General features: G+C 49.1%; 1 protein-coding gene and 1 long non-coding RNA gene across 2 annotated transcripts in view; one reads left to right on the top strand and one right to left on the bottom strand.

Annotated features, from left to right (window-relative positions):
- Window positions 1-1,683: 1,683 nt before the first annotated feature.
- Window positions 1,684-15,928, bottom strand: part of OSBP2 (oxysterol binding protein 2) — a gene marked incomplete at its 5' end in the record, with an annotated part of 156,830 nt that continues 142,585 nt past the window's right edge. The window contains 8 exons of the mRNA XM_079718148.1: window positions 1,684-2,053; window positions 2,320-2,546; window positions 11,409-11,593; window positions 11,679-11,774; window positions 11,847-11,950; window positions 12,200-12,320; window positions 14,683-14,928; window positions 15,778-15,924. Coding sequence (XP_079574274.1) covers window positions 1,911-2,053; window positions 2,320-2,546; window positions 11,409-11,593; window positions 11,679-11,774; window positions 11,847-11,950; window positions 12,200-12,320; window positions 14,683-14,928; window positions 15,778-15,924 — 1,269 coding nt within the window. The 3' untranslated portion in view covers window positions 1,684-1,910. The remainder of the gene's footprint in view (window positions 2,054-2,319; window positions 2,547-11,408; window positions 11,594-11,678; window positions 11,775-11,846; window positions 11,951-12,199; window positions 12,321-14,682; window positions 14,929-15,777; window positions 15,925-15,928) is intronic.
- LOC307062265 lies at window positions 6,410-11,088 on the top strand. The gene is made up of 2 exons (XR_013811213.1): window positions 6,410-6,538; window positions 10,815-11,088. It is a non-coding gene; the product is annotated as an uncharacterized lncRNA (long non-coding RNA).

Here is a 15,928-nt window from a genome sequence, read left to right as displayed (position 1 = left end):
TAGGTGCCACCTCAGCCCTCTGCAGCCTTCCTGGCCCAGACCCTGTCCCACCAGGTCTTCCATCCCTGCCCCTCCCCATCCAGACCAACCTCCCACTGCCTGCTTCTGGCGCTGAGCAGAATAGCGCCCCACACTCCTCCCCCATGCCACCTGTGGGCTGTTGCCTGCTCTCCCGGGTCAGCCCTGCCCCACCCAGTCACAGACTCAGGGATGGGGCCGTGGAAAACTCCAAGATTTTTTATTACTGGTCAGAAGGTGCTCACTCACAGTCTGAGAAAAGGAACATTGAACAGTTCTGTCGCAGGCCTCATTTGCCCACCGGCCCTCCAGTGGGCACCCTAAGGCATTTCACACGTTGGTGTTTTCACTTTTGTTTTTTTTATAAAAACAAAACCAGTCCTGGAGTAGAAAGTAAAACCCTGTGATGAACTTTCAGGATCAAATTGAAGTGTGAAAGGTTGAGTAGGAGTTCTGAGGGGATCGGACAGTGGCCACAGTGGCCCAGCACCCCCCACACACACCCACAGTTGGCAGAAGCCACTGGAAGGGAATCTGAGGAGAGGGCAGGACACAGCTGACAGGAGGGCCAAACTCAGACAGGAGCACCCTGTCGTCATCATTTTTTCATTTCTACATACCATAAAAATTTAAGCAAAATAGCTATTTTATATATATTTATATATCATATATATATATATATATATATATATATATATATATATATATATATATATATATATATATATATATCAGGCAAATAAAGAGTTCAGGGGTGCTGAGATGGGGCACCCCAGAGACGGGACTCTGAGTTCTCTGGTGCCCAGGATACCAACCCAGGCTGAGCCGAGGGTTGGTTCTTATTGCTGATTTGGGGCCGGGTTCTGTGGCAGGAGCGCCAGCAGGCCCGGCCTCTGTGGGGCTGGGGAGCAGCCCCAGCATGGCCAGGGCTAGGCAGGGGCTGTTGCCCTCAAATCCACATGGCGGTCCCTCAGTGCCCCCTTCCCCACCATGCGTGGGGCTCTGGCTCCAGAGACAACTGACTTGTGCTCTCCTGGGCCCAGTGGCCCTTGGTTCCCTTCTCTGGGGGGTCCTGGGCTCCTGGGGGGCGGGCAGCTCACATACAGACGGCCTTGCTGTTTGAGCTACAAAATGCTCCCGACTCAAAGGGGTCCATCTGGCTTCCCAATGTCTTAAAAAGAAGGGGCTCTTGCCAGGACACTTCTGTGGCAAGAAAGCACACTTAGAAAGTTGTCCACCAAGTGCTGTACTAAAAATATTTACTAAATATCTTGGCCGGAAAGAAATGGAGATCATTTTTTTTCTAAAAAAGTCAAAAGCGGCTCCCTGGGAGGGGGCCAGTTCCTCCCTGGGGGGCTGGTCACTGGAGCAGCCCAGGGCCTGGGCCAGCCTGCCTGAGGTGTGGAAACTGGAGCTGGGGGTCCTGATGGGGCTCAAGTCCATGATGAAGGGTCATAGGAGACCCGGGGCACCTGGGGGCTGGAAAGAACCCGGGTCAGCACTTCCTCCTTCCAAGGTGGGAGCTCAAAAAACGCGTTATTAAAAAACATAAGAAAGGGGCTTCCCTGGTGGCGCAGTGGTTGAGAGTCCGCCTGCCGATGCAGGGGACACGGGTTCGTGCCCTGGTCCGGGAAGATCCCACATGCCGCGGAGCGGCTAGGCCCGTGAGCCATGGCCGCTGAGCCTGCGTGTCCGGAGCCTGTGCTCCGCAACGGGAGAGGCCACAACAGTGAGAGGCCCGCATACCGCAAAAAAAACAAAACAAAACAAAACAAAACAAAAAACATAAGAAGGAAAAGGTGGGGAGGGCAGTTGAGTACTAAACTGAGTGCATTAAATAGAAGGTGGACCAGGCTGTGCAGCTGCCTGTATTTGCAGGAGGCGGGTGGTGCTCAGAAGATGTTGGGGCACATGTGCCAGTCCTGCTTCTCCTTGGCCTCCCAGTAGCCACCCTTGTACACGCAGGCCGTCTCCCCAGTCACCGGGTCCAGCCTCTTCTCAAACCACAGCGGCACGTACACTTCGGCCTCCTTCTCTGCTGGGCGGCACAGTGGGCAGGCGGGCGGGCAGCCTGCCTCCTCCCAGCGCCCCAGGAAACCACTCCCTGTCCCCTCTCCTGCTGGCCCTCCTCCTCGCTCCTGGGGTGCCCCCCTTCTCCAGCACCCCTCCCTGCCCCCAGGGAATCCCCTCTCTCCCCCTCAGCTTCTTTCAGTCCCCTCATCTCCTCCCAGTTCCTGGGAGACCCCCATGCCCTCTCCCGCTGGCCTCACTCCCGGGGGCCCCCCTCCCCACCGGCCTCACCTTCCTCCGCACCGCAGCCCCGCGAGCAGGCCTCCAGCCTCCGGCGCCGATTCACACGCTGCTTCTCCTCCAGCCGCTGCTTCTCCGTGTTGGCCTCATCCCAGTGGCCCTTCTCCATCAGCCGCTGGTCGGGCCGCAAGCGGCTGTCGGTGGGCGCCACGCCCTCCTCGTGCTCGTTGAGGGTCAGGGCCAGCTCCGAGAAGTAGTACATGTTCTCCGCGTTGTCCCTGCGGGGCCCCATGGGGTGAGCTGCCGGGACACACTCGGCCCCCCCTCCGCTTCCCCTCCTGCATGTCCACCCCCTGAACCCCCCAAACCTGGCCTTGCGTCCACCTCGCCCTTTCCTCCCTGCACCTTGCAGGCTTCACCAACCTGCATCTGTTTTGCCACATTATACTTCTCTGGGAACTTGCCCACCTTGTCCAATTTTTCATATATATCAGCCTGAAGTGTTTCATAATGTCCTCATTATTATTCCTTTAATGTGTGTGACAGCAGTGTCCTCTTTCGCATCTGTAATGTTGGTGCTATGCACCTTCTCTCTACCCAGTCATGTCAGAGGTTTGTCCGTTTTCTTCGTTGGTGGAAGATGAAACTTTGTTGATCCTATTTTAGGTTTTTCTGCTTTACTGATTTTGCTTGTATAGCCTTCCTTCTACTTTGTTGGGGTTTCTTTTGCTGCTCCTTTTCTAACTTCCTGGGATGGATGCTTAGCTCGATATTTTCCCATGTCTCTTCTTTTCTAATATGTGCATTTCAAGGCTACACATTTCACTCCAACTACTGCTTTAGCTGCATTCTACCATTTTTGTTATGTATTATTTTCATTATCATGCAGTTATACTTTCTAATTTTCATTATACTTTCTGTCCTATGGATTAGCTGGAAGTACATTTCTTAAGTTTATAAATATATGGTAATTTTTCTAGTCATCTTTATTTCTAGCACGCTCGCTTTGGAGTCAGACAGTATACTTCGTATAATTTCATCTCTTTGAAATTTGTTTTATGGCCCAGTATATGGTCAGTTTTTGCAAATGTTCCACATGTAATCAAAGAGATTGCGTTTTCCATAGTTGTTAAGTGCAATGTTCTACAGCTGTCCTGAAGGTTCTATTGTTCAAACTTGTCCTCCAGACTTTTTCTTCTGCTATCCATTACTAAAAGAAGTATGTTAAAATCTCCCACTTTGGTTGTAAACTAGTCCATTTCTCCTTATATTTCTATCAACTTTTGCTGTATATATTTTGGGGCTGTTACTAGATACAGGGTATATTCAAATTTAAAATCTTCCTGGCAAATTGAACCTTTATCATTTTGTCCCTCTTTGGTCTTTTGTTTTAATGTCTGTTTTGTGATATTACTATAGCTGAAGGCAGCTTTTGTTTGGTTAGTATTTCTATGTATACATATCTTTTTCCATCCTTTTATTCCAGTCTTTATTTTATTTAGATGTATTTTTTGTAAATCACATAAAGTGTGGTTTTTAAAAATTTGTCTGAAAGCTTATGGGAACACAATGTAATTACTAATATGTTGGATTTTATTTCATTTTTTTCTTTTTATACTGCTTTGATACTGTGAAAGTTTTGAATTAGTCATAATACTTGGTACATTGGTCCTTACATGGCCTGCTTGTATTTTTTTTCAATCAATCAATCAATTGATTAATTATTTTTGGCTGCATTGGGTGTTTGTTGCTACGCACAGGCTTTCTTTAGTTGCGGGGAGCGGGGGCTACTCTTTGTTGCCGTGCACGGGCTTCTCATTGCGGTGGCTTCTCTTGTTGCGGAGCACTGGCTCTAGGCGCCTGGGCTTCAGTAGTTGTGGCACACAGGCTTCAGTAGTTGTGGCTCGCAGGCTCTAGAGTGCAGGCTCAGTAGTTGTGGCGCATGGGCTTAGTTGCTCCGCGGCATGTGGGATCTTCCTGGACCAGGGCTCGAACCCATGTCCCCTGCATTGGCAGGTGGATTCTTAACCACTGCGCCACAAGGGAAGCCCTGGCCTGCTTGTATTAATGTGACCTTGCCACCTAAACCAAAGGTAGAATCCTGACAAAATCTACATCTAACCATAGGGAAAACTCACCAATCCATACTCCTCTCAGGTAGCCACTGGCAGGACTCCTGGGTTCATCAGTCTTTTGCTTTCCTTTTTTTTTTTTTTTTTTTTTTTTTTTTTTTTTTTTGTGGTACGCGGGCCTCTCACTGTTGTGGCCTCTCCCGTTGCGGAGCACAGGCTCCGGACGCACAGGCTCAGCAGCCATGGCTCACGGGCCCAGCCGCTCCGCGGCATATGGGATCCTCCCAGACCGGGGCACGAACCCGTATCCCCTGCATCGGCAGGCGGACTCTCAACCACTGCGCCACCAGGGAGGCCCTTGCTTTCCTTTTAATATAATTTTATTGCATCTTTAAGTAGTCTTAAGTGTGTGTGTATGTCTCTGTGTGTATTCATATACATATATTTTAGATACTTGTTTTTAACTGTATAAAAAGAATATGTATGTAACCTTCTGGGACTTGCTTTTTTTAAACTTAATATTATATTACTAAGATTTATCTGTATTGTATGTTGCTGTGGTTCATTTGTTTCAACTACTGTAAATATTGCCTTGTGTGAATATACTAGTTATTTCATCCAATAAGTTTGAGTTGTTTTCAAGTTTTGCTTTGAGTAATCTTATTAATGTTTCCTGATGTACATTTATAGGAATTTCTCTTAAGTATACACCTAGAAGTGGGATTACTGGGCTGCAGAGTCTGTGATGTTCTTCTTTAGGAGGTAAGGCCACACTGCTTTCCAGCATGGTCATACCAGCTCACATTCCCACCAGTGATGTATAAGGGATACTGTGGATTCATATCTTCTTCAACACTTGATATTACCAGACTGTTCATTTTTTCAAATCAAATGAAGGTAAAACTGCATCTTATTGTGGTTCTGATTTGCATTTCCCTGATTACCAATGATGTTATCATTTTCATATGGTGATTGGCCATATGTTTCTTCTTGTGTGAAATTCTTGTTCATGACTTGCACTTTCCCATTGGATTGTTTTTGCTTTATTTATTCATTAGAAAGTCTGTATGTATTCTTTTTGTTCCTATTTATTTATCTATTTTTGGCTGCGTTGGGTCTTCGTTGCTGTGCACAGGCTTTATCTAGTTGCAGCGAGCAGGGGCTACTCTTCGTTGCAGTGTGTGGGCTTCTCATTCTTCTCATTGCGGTGGCTTCTCTTGTTGCACAGCACAGGCTCTAGGCGCCCAGGCTTCAGTAGTTATGGCACGTGGGCTCAGTAGTTGTGGCGCACGGGCTTAGTTGCTCTGCAGCATGTGGGATCTTCCCGAACCAGGAATTGAAGCCATGTCCCCTGCATTGGCAGGTGGATTCTTAACCACTGAGCCACGAGGGAAGCCCCAGCAAAATTTCTTTTAATGAACAGAAGCATTTTAATGTAACTGAATATATCAGTGTTTTTGTCTTATTTAAGATATATTTCCTTAAGTTCTAGATGATACTCATCTATATTTTCTTAGAGGTTTTTTGGGTTTTTTTTAATAGTATGTGGATACAGAAGGACTAGAATTTATTTTTTATTTTTTAAAAGAACATTTATTTATTTATTTATTTATTGGCTGCATTGGGTCTTTGTTGCTGCTGTGGGCTTTCTCTAGTAGCGGCAGGTGGGGGCAACTCTTCGTTGTAGTGCACGGGCTTCTCATTGTGGTGGCTTCTCTTGTTGTGGAGCACGGGCTCTAGGCGCACAGGCTTTAGTAGTTGTGGCACATGGGCTCAGTAGTTGTGGCTCGTGGGCTCTAGAGCGCAGGCTCAGTAGTTGTGGCGCACGGGCTTAGTTGCTCTGCAGCATGTGGGATCTTCCTGGACCAAGGATTGAACCCGTCCCCTGCGTTGGCAAGCGGATTCTTAACCATTGCGCCACCAGGGAAGTCCCTCTACTTAGAGTTTAACTTACTGTTTAACAGTAAGTCAAACTTAATACTTACTGTAAGACCTTTATTTGGAGTTGATTTTTTGTTATAATAATGTAAGGGAAAGATTCACTTAATCTTTTTCTAACCATTTTCCCCAGATCCTTCTAGTGGATGGTGCCATCTTTCCATGTGATATGATACGGGACCTTTGTTGTATACCAAAGATATATACACATCCAGGGCATAGTTTCCAGGCTTACTATTCTATTTCACTATAGCTTCAAAGTAAGTATCTAATAGGGTAAGTCCTCTCTTTTTTAGAAATATCCTGGCCCTTTATTCTTCAATATAAATTAAGAAATCATAATATCAAGTTCCATGAAAATCACTATTGGGATTTTGTTTGATTTACTGACTCTTTAGATCATGACTTTTTTTTTTTTTTTTTTTACGCGGGCCTCTCATTTTTGTAGCCTCTCCTGTTGCGGAGCACAGCCTCCGGACGTGCAGGCCCAGCGGCCATGGCTCACAGGCCCAGCTGCTCCGTGGCACGTGGGATCCTCCCGGACCGGGGTACGAACCTGTGTCCCCTGCATCGGCAGGCGGACTCTCAACCACTGAGCCACCAGGGAAGCCCGATCATGACATATTAATAGTACTTAGTCTTTCTACCCATGAACGTGGTATCTTTCTCTATTCATTTAGCTCTTCCTTGATATCTCAGCAAAGTTTTATAATTTTCTCTATAGAGGTCTTGCATATATTATAAGATTTATTACAAGGTCTTTGATATTCTCTGATATGATAATTGGTGTCTTCTCTTAAACTTTATTTTCTAGTTGTTTTCTTTTAGTGTACAGAAATGCAACTGACTTTTGCATATTAATCTTATATTGAGGCACCTAAGATGCCTTTTGTTCAGATCTGTTAATGTAACAAATTTATGGATTTTCTAGTACAGACTCATCCTTGCATACCCAGGATAAACTCAACATGACTGAAGAATGTTATCTTTTTTATATACTGCTGGATTTTCTCATGTCATGTTTTGGAATTGTGCTTATCCATGAGTGAAAGAGGGTAGAACTTTTATTTTCCTACTACTCTTTTAGCCTGGTTTGGTATCAGGTATCTTATACTAGCCTCACAGTATAAGAAAGGAAAGTATTTCTTTTTCTATTGTCTGGAAGATTTTCTATAAAACTGGGATATATGTTTCTTGAAAACTTGGTAGAATTCACCTGTAAAACTACCTGGGCTTTGTGTTTTCTGTGTGGAAATTTTTAAACTACTGCTTCAGTATCTTTAATTATAGGACTAGTCATGCTTTTTTTTTTTTCTTCTAGACTCAGTTCTTGTAAGTTATATTTTTCTAAAAAATTGTCCTTGCAATCAGAATTTTAATAATTTCTTTATACTTTAAATATGATAATAAACATAATGAAAACATTAATAATATTTATTTCTATATTCTGTCTTGATCAGTTTTGCCAGTAGTTTTCTGTTCGCTTTTTTCCCTCAAAGATCAACTTCTGACTTTTTAAACTTCTTTTTTTTTTTAAATAAAATTTATTTAATTTTGGCTGCATTGGGTCTTCGTTGCTGTGCACGGGCTTTCTCTAGATGTGGCGAGCAGGGGCTACTCTTCGTTGCAGTGCATGGGCTTCTCATTGTAGTGGCTTCTCTTGTTGCAGAGCACGGCCTCTAGGCGCACGGGCTTCCGTAGTTGTGGCACGTGGGCCCAGTAGTTGTGGCTCGCGGGCTCTAGAGCGCAGGCTCAGTAGTTGTGGCGCATGGGCTTAGCTGCTCTGCGGCATGTGGGATCTTCCTGGACCAGGGCTCGAACCCGTGTCCCCTGCATTGGCAGGTGGATTCTTAACCACTGCACCACTAGGGAAGTCCCTCTGCTTTTATTTTTAAGGTATATTTTCTTCTTTCTTTCAGTTTGTATGTTGCACTTTCTCTAATTTCTTAGAATGAAAAAGCTTTAATAAGCTTATATACCTATTTAAGGCAATACATTTCCTTTGAAGTTTTGCCTTTGGTATACCCAGCCAGTTTTGATATCTTTTTCTTCTCATTCAGTTCTAGCCTTTTTAAAATTTCCATTCTAACTTATTATTTTGTCCATGAATTATTTAGCAACTTAAATTTTTTTCCAAATATGTGGGGACTTTTTGACATCTTGTTCATAACTTCTAATTTGTCTTATCATAGGCTGTGGTCTGTGTGCTACCCTCTGTACATCTGTTGAGGCTTTCTTTAGGGTTTAGTACACGATTGATTTTTGCATAAATTCCACGTATACTTGAGAAAAAGCATGTTCTCTGTTGCAACCATAAGTATATGTATATCCTGTGTTTTTTTGCTCTCCATCTTGCTGGGTTGCTTTTCCCCATTTGACTCTCAACAAGTGAGAAGGGTGTGTTGAAATCTCTGTCTTCCAGTGAGGTGATGGATTTATCCATTTCTCCCTTTACTCTCAATACGTGCTTTGTGTATTTTTGAGGCTCTTTCACTACATGCATAATGTCTGTGTCATGCATACTGTTCATATCTTCTCGAAGAACTCAACGTTTTATCATGTAGCCACTCTTCCATCCCTAATAATGCTTTTGTCTGAAAGTCTGTTTTTATCTTATATTAATATAGCTGTTATAGCTTTTTGGTTAGTATTTTCATGATATGTCTATCTTTTACTTTCAGCCTTTGCCCATCATTACGCTTTGGATCTTTCTTAGAAGGTGCATGCATCTGGATTTTTAAAAATCCAGTCAATTAGTATTGCGTTGGCCAAAAAGATCATTCAGGTTTTTCCATAAATGGTAGGGAAAACCCGAACTTTTGGGCCAACCCAATATTTTGCTTTTTTAACTAGTGAGTTTCATCTATTTATATTATTATGCCTGGACTTATTTCTACTGTGTTAACTTGCTGTTTTTATTTGTCTTTTTAATATTTTTTACTGATTTAAAAATCTTCTGTTGGTCTCTACCTTCACATCCCTTGGTGTCCTCTGTCTCCCTAGACTCCATTGTGTTAACATCATCTACACTTTTAATTCTGGACTATTGTGGGAACATTTTCTGTTTTTCTTTGGTCTTAGTAATTATTTTAAAAATCCCTCCCACACACAACCTTTTATTTCATATAACTACTGTAGCACCTTCTGGATTTTTCCCTCCCCCTTTTAGACTACTGTTTTCATTGTGGGTTTTTGTGTGGCAAACCTTCTGAGGCTGTTCACCTGAGAACATTTTGTTTTTTTATCACAGCCTCATATTTGAATAGCTCAGCTGGACAGAAACTTTTATTTATTTATTTATTTATTTTTGGCTGCGTTGGGGCCTTCGTTGCTGCACGCAGGCTTTCTCTAGTTGGGGCAAGCGGGGGCTACTCTTCGTTGCAGTGCGCGGGCGTCTCATTGCGGTGGCTTCTGTTGCAGAGCACAGGCTCTAGGCGCACGGGCTTCAGTAGTTGTGGCACGTGTGCTCAGTAGTTGTGGCTCGCGGGCTCTAGAGCATGGGCTCAGTAGTTGTGGTGCACGGGCTTAGTTGCTCCGCGGCATGTGGGATCTTCCCGGACCAGGGTTAGAACCCGTGTCTTCTGCTTTGGCAGGAGGATTCTTAACCACTGTGCTACCAGGGAAGCCCTGGACAGAAACTTTTACCTTCTAATTTCATTTTCTTCATTACTTTGAAAATATTATTCCAAAAATCTGATGTCCATCTGATTCTTCATTCTCTGCTGAAATCTTTTCTCTCTGGAAGCTATTAGAATTTTCTCCTTGGTGTCCTTAATTTTCAGTATATTGTGGTCTAGGCAGAAGTTTTTCTTTGTTTCTTATCTCTGGAATTCCAACGGGCCCTTTCAACCCAAGGTATTTCATCTGTTTATTTGGGGAAATTTATTTCCATCATTTCTTTAGCTATTTCTCTCTCCTTTCTATTTTTCTTTGTTTCCTTTCCTTTCCTTCTGGGATTCCAATTAAACATATTAATTTAGTAGCTACTCTAGGCATTACAATATGCATAGTTCACATAGTCAGAAATTAGTGTGCATCTTGACCCTCCTCTTGGGTAGCACAAGGGTCTTTGAAAAGTTTCCAGTTTTCTGACTTACCTGATTGTGCAGTTGCACTTAATGTTTAGATTTTAAACCCCACAAGACATTATTGTTCTTATTTATTCACTGTTCACATAGGTCTTGTTCCTCATTTCACACATCTTGGTTCTTCTATCTGGGAGCTCTATCCTTAGTGCTGGTCTGTTGGTGGCAAGAGTGGCTTGAAAATGTCTATTTCAACTTTACTCTGTAAAGATGTTCTTGCTGGGTGTGTAATTAATTCTCACCTGTCAGTGAGTCTTTCTGCACGTGTAAGATTTCATCTGACTGTCTTCAAGCTCCCGTTATTGCTGATGAGGAGAAGGCTGTCAGTCTGCCGTTCCTCAGAAAGTACATCTTTTTAAAAGTCTGGCTGCTTAATATTTTCTCTGATCTAGTTTCAACAGTTTCACTGTATAGATTTAGATGTGGAAAATCTCTGCTGTTTTCTCCTCAGGTAAGACTCCTGAGATGGTCTCTTGCTTCTGGACTCTGACCAGAAGCCTGCTGGACCCTGCTCTCAAACTCAACGTGCCCTACACGTCCTGATGCTGCACCCTCCCAGGCTCCGGGGATGCCTGTGGGGCTGCTCCAGGGACTCACCCTGGGTCACCAGGTGGCCAGCCTTCTCTCTTTAGGTGCTTGGCTTTTCCAGGTTTTGTCTGTTTATCTGAAGATTTTGAACCCAGTCAATGGGTTCTCTCTATTAAACCTTCCCATGGAGTTCTCAATTTCAGTTACTTTATGTTGCCTTTGTAGAACTTCTGTTTCATTCTCTTTGGAATCAGCTGTGCCACTTTTTATAGTTTCCTGCACTTATTTTCATGTTTGGTTTTCATTCCTTGGACTATGGGGACTTGTCCTATCAATCAGCCTGTTTAAAGTCTGTGCATAGGACGTGCTGCCACCTGATGGTGTCACGCTTATTTACAGTTGGGTGTCTGGCTCCCCTCATGCGTGGCTTGAACCCTCCCGCGCCCGCCGCTCGCTTCCTGTCTGGCTTGTCCCCTCCCCGCTTCCTGCCTGCTCTTCGCCCCGCAGCCCCACTCACGGCAGCGGGTACTTCTTCCACATCAGCTTGGCCGGTAGCGTCTGGTACACCGTTTTCTGCTTCCCATCCAAGCTGGGGCTGCTGGGGCTGCTTTGCACGATCTTGGCGCACTCCATCTGTTCATCCCACGAGCCTGACAGCACGTAGTGGGCCTTGCCCTGGCTGTCACTCACCACTCCTGTCACCTGGGGACATTGGCAGGGCCAGCGTAGGCACACGCCCCTCTCCGGGGTTCCCCCGTGACAGGCTCCGAGAGGTGGCCTTGCTTACCTTCCGGGCCACCTCTTTGGAGAAATAGCTGTAGGGTAGAAACTTTAGCTGGCACCGGTCCTTTGTCTTGTGGTTCACAATCTCGACGTCCCCTGTCTGGTAAGGGAGGGGAGTGGTCAGCGGCCGATCCCTGGGCCACACGGCCCCTCCCCGGGAGCATCCCCTGACCTGGTCGATCCAGAGCTTGCCCACGATGATGTTATGCACAGTCGAGGTGCTTTTCCTCCACACGTAGTGATTCCCGCTGGCCTGGAATTCTAAGTGGATGGCACCTGGAGGCCAGATACAGGGTCAGAGGTCATGGCCTGCCATGCTGGGTCCCAGCCAGCCTGACCCACCCTCCCAAGGTCCCAGGGTCCTGAGAACCAGAAGCAGTATTTGTGCAGACTGGGGATAGGGTACAGGTCAGGGGGGGCATCCAGGAAGTCTACGGGGGGACTAACGTCACCCCTGGAGGCACCAAGCTGGCTTCTGGGTTGGCAAACCCTCCCCCTCATCCAGAGTGTCCTGCCCCCGCTCACCTAGCGGCATGATGGAGAGGTATTTCCCCCGGAACTTGCTGGAGATGGTGATCTCCTGCCAGAGGCTCCAGCCGTGTTTGGAGAACACATAGTGTGCGGCCGATGGAGGGTGGTGGCTCACCTGAGACCAGACCCACAGGCCGTGAGCGTCTGCTGGACGTGGCCCGGGCCTGCCCCCAACCGGCTGGGGGACAGCCTGCCCTGTGCCCAGTATGAACGGCTCTGTGGCCCTGGGAACCAGGACACACGGCAGGGCCTAGGCCCTCCAGAAAGGACAGTGCTCTCCAGTGGGAAAGCAAGGGCATGCCCGGGGGAGAAGCCTGGGTGGCACTGGAGGGGGGCAGGGCCGGGGCACCCCAACTACTGTGGGCCTGAGCCGGTGGCCGGGGCGTTTTCACACCTGACTTGGGCTGTGGAATGAGGGTGATGACATTGTGACAGGCTGTGCTGAGCGTGAATAAAGTGAGGGCGTTAGGCTCTACCAGGGGCTTCGGGCCTACTTTCTAGTTAACCTGCCCATCACCTGCAGAGGCTGCGTCTGCTGTGCTGTATTGCACTGAGGAGGCCCAGGATGGGAAGCCTCCCAGCCAGCCCGGCTCCAGAGCTGGAGCCCAGCTGGTGTCCCATCCCAGCCCGGATGGCGGTGCAGCCTGCTCTGCCCACCCGGTGCCTCTGCCCCACCCTCTCCAGCACTGGGCACCCTGACCACGGTCTCACCACCAGGACACTGCCATCAACTTTTCCTCATCTGTCCCTCCTCATTTCTGTGGCTCCTTTGGTCACCGGGTTAGGGCAAAGCCTCTCCCAGCCTCCCGTCTCGCAGCCTCGCCCCAGAACTGTAGCCGTGGGCTCCAGCCTCCCTGCACCCCTCCGTGCAGACGGCCCAGAGCTCCCGACAGTCCCCATAGGAGGCACCCTCATCCTTCCTACGTCTCAGAGGCACCGGCCAAACCTGCCAGCAACTGGGTGATGAGTGAGCCGTCCCCGAGCCTGCCCGATGCCTGTGGCTAGGGCCCCCACTGAAGCCCACCCACCAGCAAATTCAGGGACGTGACCCCAGCAACCTGGCCCTGGAGCTCAGTGTCAGCACCACCTTCTCGGGCAGACGATCCAGTCGGTCCAGCTGCTCACACCAAATGCTCTGGAGTCATGGCTGGCCCCACTTTCTCATGCTCCCCATCTAAATCCTTAGAAAATCCTGGCTGTTCTTTCTTCAAAACAGCATCCAGAATCTGCCCTTCCCCCACGCCGCCTCCAGCCTCCCCAGCCTCCCTGCTCCACCCTTATCCTTGCGCTGCACTCTCCCCACAGCAGCCGGTGAGGGGGCCAGCTCCTCATAAAACTGCCTCCTCTGCCCTCCCGTGACTCTCCCCACACAGAGAAGAGCCGCCTGCCTCCTTCTCTCTGACCTCGGCTCCTTCTCTCTCCCTCACTCTGTGTTGCCAAACCGCTCCCGGGCCTTCCTAAAAGAGCCAGAACCATCCACATCCACAGTACCTGCTCCCCACCCCCCGGCCCACGAGAACAGGCCACTTCCCAGCTGGCTGCACCCTCAACTCCTGAGGGTGTTACCTGATCAGCAATGTTCAACAAAGAAATGTACTCAGTAGTAGTTCAGGCCAGGAACCCTGGGTCATCCTTGCCGCCTTCCCCAGCCTCCCTACCCACATCCAAGGCAAATCCCTAGCTCTGCTTTTTAAAGGTGCCTGTGCACAACCTCCTACCTCCCCTGGTCTGGCCTCCTACAGGCCCGCCCAGCAGGCAGAGCATGCCTTTAAAACCAGCCACCGGATTGCGAACTGTCTGCTTTCTGAGCTCAACCCCTGGGCCCACAGCAGCGGCTGGCGCATGGTAGATACCCAGCAGCAGCCCGACCCGAATCTATCCTGGGCGCCTTCATGTAGCTCCTGCCTGGGTCCTCCCGGCACCCAGTGAAGCACCAACAGAATCGGCCCCCTTCAGACAAGGATACCAGAGCTGGGCTGAGGTGCCCGAGGGGCCCGGTTTTGGTTCCGCACCTTGGGGAGACCAGTACCTGTGGGGAAGGCCTGTAGAAGCGATGGAGAGGATGGAGGCGAGCTGAGCCCTGGCCCCTCACACTCACGGCCTCCACCATCACTGACTGCGGCCCCGTGGGGCGCGGGCTGCTCCCTTTCAGCTCAGTGGTGACCCCACGCTCTAGCCCACCTGAATCCCTGATGGCGTCCAGCAAACACCCCTCCCCCACTGCTCCATGCCTTCTGGCTGAGAGAGGCGTCCTCCCCTCCCCCACCAGACCCGACTGTCCTCACCCAGCTCTCCTCCCACGTGGCCCACACTGTCCCCAGGAGGCCTGCTCCGTGGGGCGCCCCTGACCTATCCCCGCCGCATGAAGCCCAGCTGCCTGACCGGACCTTGGCTTGATGGCCCCTTCAGTCAGAGGCTGTGTCCCGCTTTGCCTGGCTCTGACCCCCAGGCATGGCTGAAGCGTGCGCGGGCCTCACCTGCTCGCAGAGGGAGCGCAGGCCCATGTCATCGAGACGGTCCAGCTCGAAGGTCTCGCCCAGCATGGGGTTGAAGGGCTTGGCAATGCGGTGCACGGTGGTGGAGTAGGAGGACACGGAGAAGGCGGCCACCAGGCACATCTGCTCCACGGAGCTGGTGCAGTGCACGGCCTTGTCCAGCAGGTGGTGGTACTCCAGGTCCTCCGTCAGCCGCTGGAGCATGGACAGGGGCTCGTTAAAGTTGACCTGCGGGCGGGGTGTCAGGTCAGGGGTCTGCACAGACCGTCCACCGCTCCCAGCACAGACCTAGGGTTGTCGGCACAGCAGCCTTGCTTTTCTCAGATGTTCAGGGACATCACTGCTCAGACCACCTTCACAGAGAGGCTCATCTGAGGACCTGTCTAACCTGCCTCAGTTTTCTCCACAGCCCTCACCACGTTCTGACCTGCTGCATCTGGCAGAATTCTGTTACAATTACTGTCAGTCTCCCCTCCTAGGATGTAAATGCCACGGCAGTGAATCATAGGAATCAGTGAATGAGTGAGTGAATGAATGAATAGGTGAATGAATGGATGAAGTGGGTCTACCTTGTATTCTGAGCTATTATGCAAGTCTTCTGTCCTGGGTCACACAGTGAAACCAAGTCTGGCCTGGAGCAGCCCCAGCTCCCACTCCATAGAGATGCCACTGTGGTCTGGCAGCACGAGGGCGCCAGCCCTGCCCTTTGCCTGCTGGTGACCTCGCTGGGGTGGGGACCAGGGGCAGCCCAGCGTGGAGGAGGAGGGTCCACCCGGCCCCATACACAGCCCAATGTCGCCACTCCCCATCTGCCAGGGTGGGAGGCACTTTGAGGGCCCCCTGTCTGATCAATGCAGAGCCCCTTCCTGGCTCCTTACCTCCAAGCGTGAAACCTCTGCCCTGGGGGAATTTCAGCAGTGCGGATGGAACACGATGCAATAACACGTTACATGCTCCTCAAGTGTCATTAAGAAAATGACACCCAGGGCTGCGTATACTTCCAAAGGCCATTACTTCCCATCCACGCACAAGAAAACAGCCCCCAGGGCCCCCCTGGCCGCCCTGCCCGGCCCCTACCGGCATGGGGATCTTGGAGAGCTCCCGGCCGATGCAGTTCTTCATGATGCTCCAAAGGTTAAGGCTGTAGTTGGGCTTGTCGGGGATGCGGACACGCCTCTTGACTTTGGGGGGGCCCTGGGGCACAAGTGAGGTGCTGTCTAGCACCTAC

The sequence above is a fragment of the Hyperoodon ampullatus genome (assembly GCF_949752795.1).
Source record: "Hyperoodon ampullatus genome assembly, chromosome: 13".
Classification (NCBI taxonomy): domain Eukaryota; kingdom Metazoa; phylum Chordata; class Mammalia; order Artiodactyla; family Ziphiidae; genus Hyperoodon; species Hyperoodon ampullatus.
Note: the sequence above shows the minus strand (reverse complement) of the source record. Positions and strands in the feature narration are given on the sequence as shown.